This window comes from Oncorhynchus tshawytscha, linkage group LG34 (assembly GCF_018296145.1).
Source record: "Oncorhynchus tshawytscha isolate Ot180627B linkage group LG34, Otsh_v2.0, whole genome shotgun sequence".
In the NCBI taxonomy this organism is placed as follows: domain Eukaryota; kingdom Metazoa; phylum Chordata; class Actinopteri; order Salmoniformes; family Salmonidae; genus Oncorhynchus; species Oncorhynchus tshawytscha.
Window position 1 is genome coordinate 1,377,796 of NC_056462.1, and position 2,723 is coordinate 1,380,518.

Consider the following 2,723-nt stretch of genomic DNA (forward strand, 5'->3'; position numbering starts at 1 on the left):
GTGATCTGTGAGCTGCTCTGACAGCTGGTGCTTAAAGTTAGAGAGGGAGATATGAGTCTCCAGCTTCAGTGATTTTTGCAATTTGTCCCAGTCATTGGCAGCAGAGAACTGGAAGGAAAGGCGGCCAAAGGAGGAATTGGCTTTGGGGGTGACCAGTGAAATATACCTGCTGGAGCGCGTGCTACGGGTGTGTGCTGCTATGGTGATAAGTGAGTACCTAGCAGAGACTTATAGATGACTTGGAGCCAGTGGGTTTGGCGACGAATATGAAGCGAGGGCCAGCCAACGAAAGCATACAGGTCGCAGTGGTGGGTAGAATATGTACTGTACTGTATCAGTTACTTTACCTGGATACTGTACTGTATCCAGGTACAGTAACTGTAACCCAGTGACTCATTTACTTCCTCATCGTAAGCAGCCTGGTAAAATAAGCAGTGGAGTGGGAATAAGTTGAATGATTAAATGTATGTAAAATTATACTGTATTATGTCAAGGCTTTCAATGATTTTAACCACTGAAATATTTAAATGTTTGACCATTGAATTTGGCTACCTGACTTCCTGTAACCTACTTTACTCATAATGTGAATACAATTTAAAACATGTTTAATTGTTTAAAACATAACTCAAATATTGTTCACAACCAATTTAGCCTCACTAAATATATCAAGAAATGTCATCCGGCAAAACAAGATGCTAAATCCTCAGATTTGACTAACTCTGACTGACAAATGCACAAACTGTGAACATATGTTTGAATACAAAATGACATTTCTCAGGCAACAGATAGTGTGCAGGAAGGGACATATGCCATTTCAAATCCTCTTTATTGCATTGCAGACAGACAGACAGCAGGTAAATTAAAGGGAAACTCAAGCAAAATATGGAAGACAGCTATTACAGTACTTATTGTCAGTTAATGTTCTGGTCATTTCATCAACCATAGCTTGCTCTTGTTGAGTTGAAGTTTCTGATTCATGTCCTTTCTCAGCGACCAGCTGGAGCTGGGGCTGGAGCTGGGGCAGGAGCTGGGGCTGGAGCTGGGGCAGGAGCTGGGGCTGGAGCTGGAGCTGGGGCTGGAGCTGGGGCTGGTGCTGCAGGGGCTGGGACAAGACCAAGTCTTTGCAGAAGCAGAAGGTACTGCTGGTACTGGTACTGGTACTGGTACTGCTGCAGAAAGTTTGGAAAGCCACGGCCAGGGCCAGGGCCACGGACACGCTAGAAGAAGGAGGGATATTGAAGGATAATCAAAACGAATGTAGTCGCTGGAGTCTCAATTGTGTACACCATACACAATAACTGTATAAAGTTTATTTTAGAAGTAAATCATTTTTATTGAATAACTGTATAGAGCAAGGGCCATGTAGATGCTAATACTATATGTATTTTTGTAATATATTCGTGTTTTATTTTTCATATTTTCTTTACAAATGTTTTAATTTTTCTTCCACTTTGACAATACAGAGTATTTTCTGTAGATCCTTTTAATCCCACCTCGTAACTCAACAAAATGTAGAAAAGTTGAGGGGTTTGAATATCTTTTGAAGGCATTGTATAATATGGCAGCTTCAGTTTGAATGCGGCCCACACCCTTCTGGCACAAACTTTGCCTTTCCTGTCTTTCTCTCAATGTCTCTGTCCCCAAATAAAGCAAAAATGCTCCTTCAAAAAAGATGATTCATTCATACTACTCACCTCTTCACTTGAAGAGCGCTTCTCAATGACATGCTGATGGCCATGCTCATGCTCAGCCTTCAAAAGCAAACAATAAGACAATGAGTTAATATATATGTGTGTAATATACTAACTTTAAGATCTTTCTAAGTCTAACATGACATTTGCACCAGCATTTCCTGTACATACTATATGCATGGCTTACCAAAGCAATAGAGAGAAGCATCACAAATCCAAGTAGAACAACAATCTTCATGCTGAAAGTCTTCATCTAAATAGAGTATAAACATAAACATCATCACTTATCACTTATTAATCCACCATACAAGTTACAGATTATATTATATGTATAATCTACTACACAGTTAATGAGTGTATAAGAATGCCTTCACTCTGAACAAAGTGTTAGAATTATTAGTATAACCATACCTTAACGTATCTCAGGGTCAAAAGCCTTCTCAGTGCCTCTGTATGTCCTTGCACACTCATCAATACACAAACAATATATAGTGTTTTTCAGCCAATCACAAAGCCCTGATGAAGCCTAAATGTGTTGCAATGAAGGATGTTGTATGATGTCTGGGTGTTCCATGTAACGTTGGGCATTACAAAACAGGCAAACAAATTAACCTCTTGCCACTGCTATTAATCAAATGTGCTAACTGAAAATGTCAGTATAGGCCTACTGTATCATTGTTTCCCATCTGCTGTTAATTCCAGAACAATGTTTATTCCACATCTACATTTATGGAGAGAACATTCTCTGTGTGATTCTCTGTGTGAGTTTCCATTTTACCTCTGACTGGGTAGAGACTGTCTGAAAGTATGCAAACAAGTTTGATAAATTGTCAGAACAATTAAGCAGGATAATTGTATACTATTAAGTCTTGATACTGACTCAGAGCTATGGAAATATATATAGAGTGCCTGAGTTCATACTGAAGTTAAAGAGTTGAGGTTCACAAATGTTTAACGTTGCAATCCATTTTCAAAGTGTCTTTCAAAATGGTCAAGTTTTTAGCCACCAATAAAAAACATGCACTATGTGGA

The 2,723-nt window shown here is 39.1% G+C and overlaps 1 protein-coding gene across 1 annotated transcript; it reads right to left on the reverse strand.

The window, feature by feature from the left end:
• Positions 1 to 809: 809 nt before the first annotated feature.
• On the reverse strand, positions 810 to 2,182 carry LOC112231684 (CASP-like protein 4A1). Its single transcript, XM_024398392.2, has 4 exons — positions 2,103 to 2,182; positions 1,879 to 1,944; positions 1,695 to 1,751; positions 810 to 1,217 (listed from the first exon to the last, which is right to left on the reverse strand). The coding sequence occupies exons 1-4, from the start codon at positions 2,160 to 2,162 to the stop codon at positions 987 to 989; spliced, it is 414 nt and encodes a 137-aa protein (XP_024254160.1). The 5' UTR covers positions 2,163 to 2,182; the 3' UTR covers positions 810 to 986.
• Positions 2,183 to 2,723: the final 541 nt, after the last annotated feature.

Bases quoted from the DNA above. Each gene is read 5' to 3' on its own strand.
- LOC112231684 (XM_024398392.2), bottom strand. From the start codon at position 2,162: ATGAGTGTGCAAGGACATACAGAGGCACTGAGAAGGCTTTTGACCCTG. The intron at 1,945-2,102 runs GTATGGTTATAC...TACTCTATTTAG, and splicing joins TGACCCTGAGATACGTTAAG to ATGAAGACTTTCAGCATGAA. The intron at 1,752-1,878 runs GTAAGCCATGCA...TTGCTTTTGAAG, and splicing joins TGCTTCTCTCTATTGCTTTG to GCTGAGCATGAGCATGGCCA.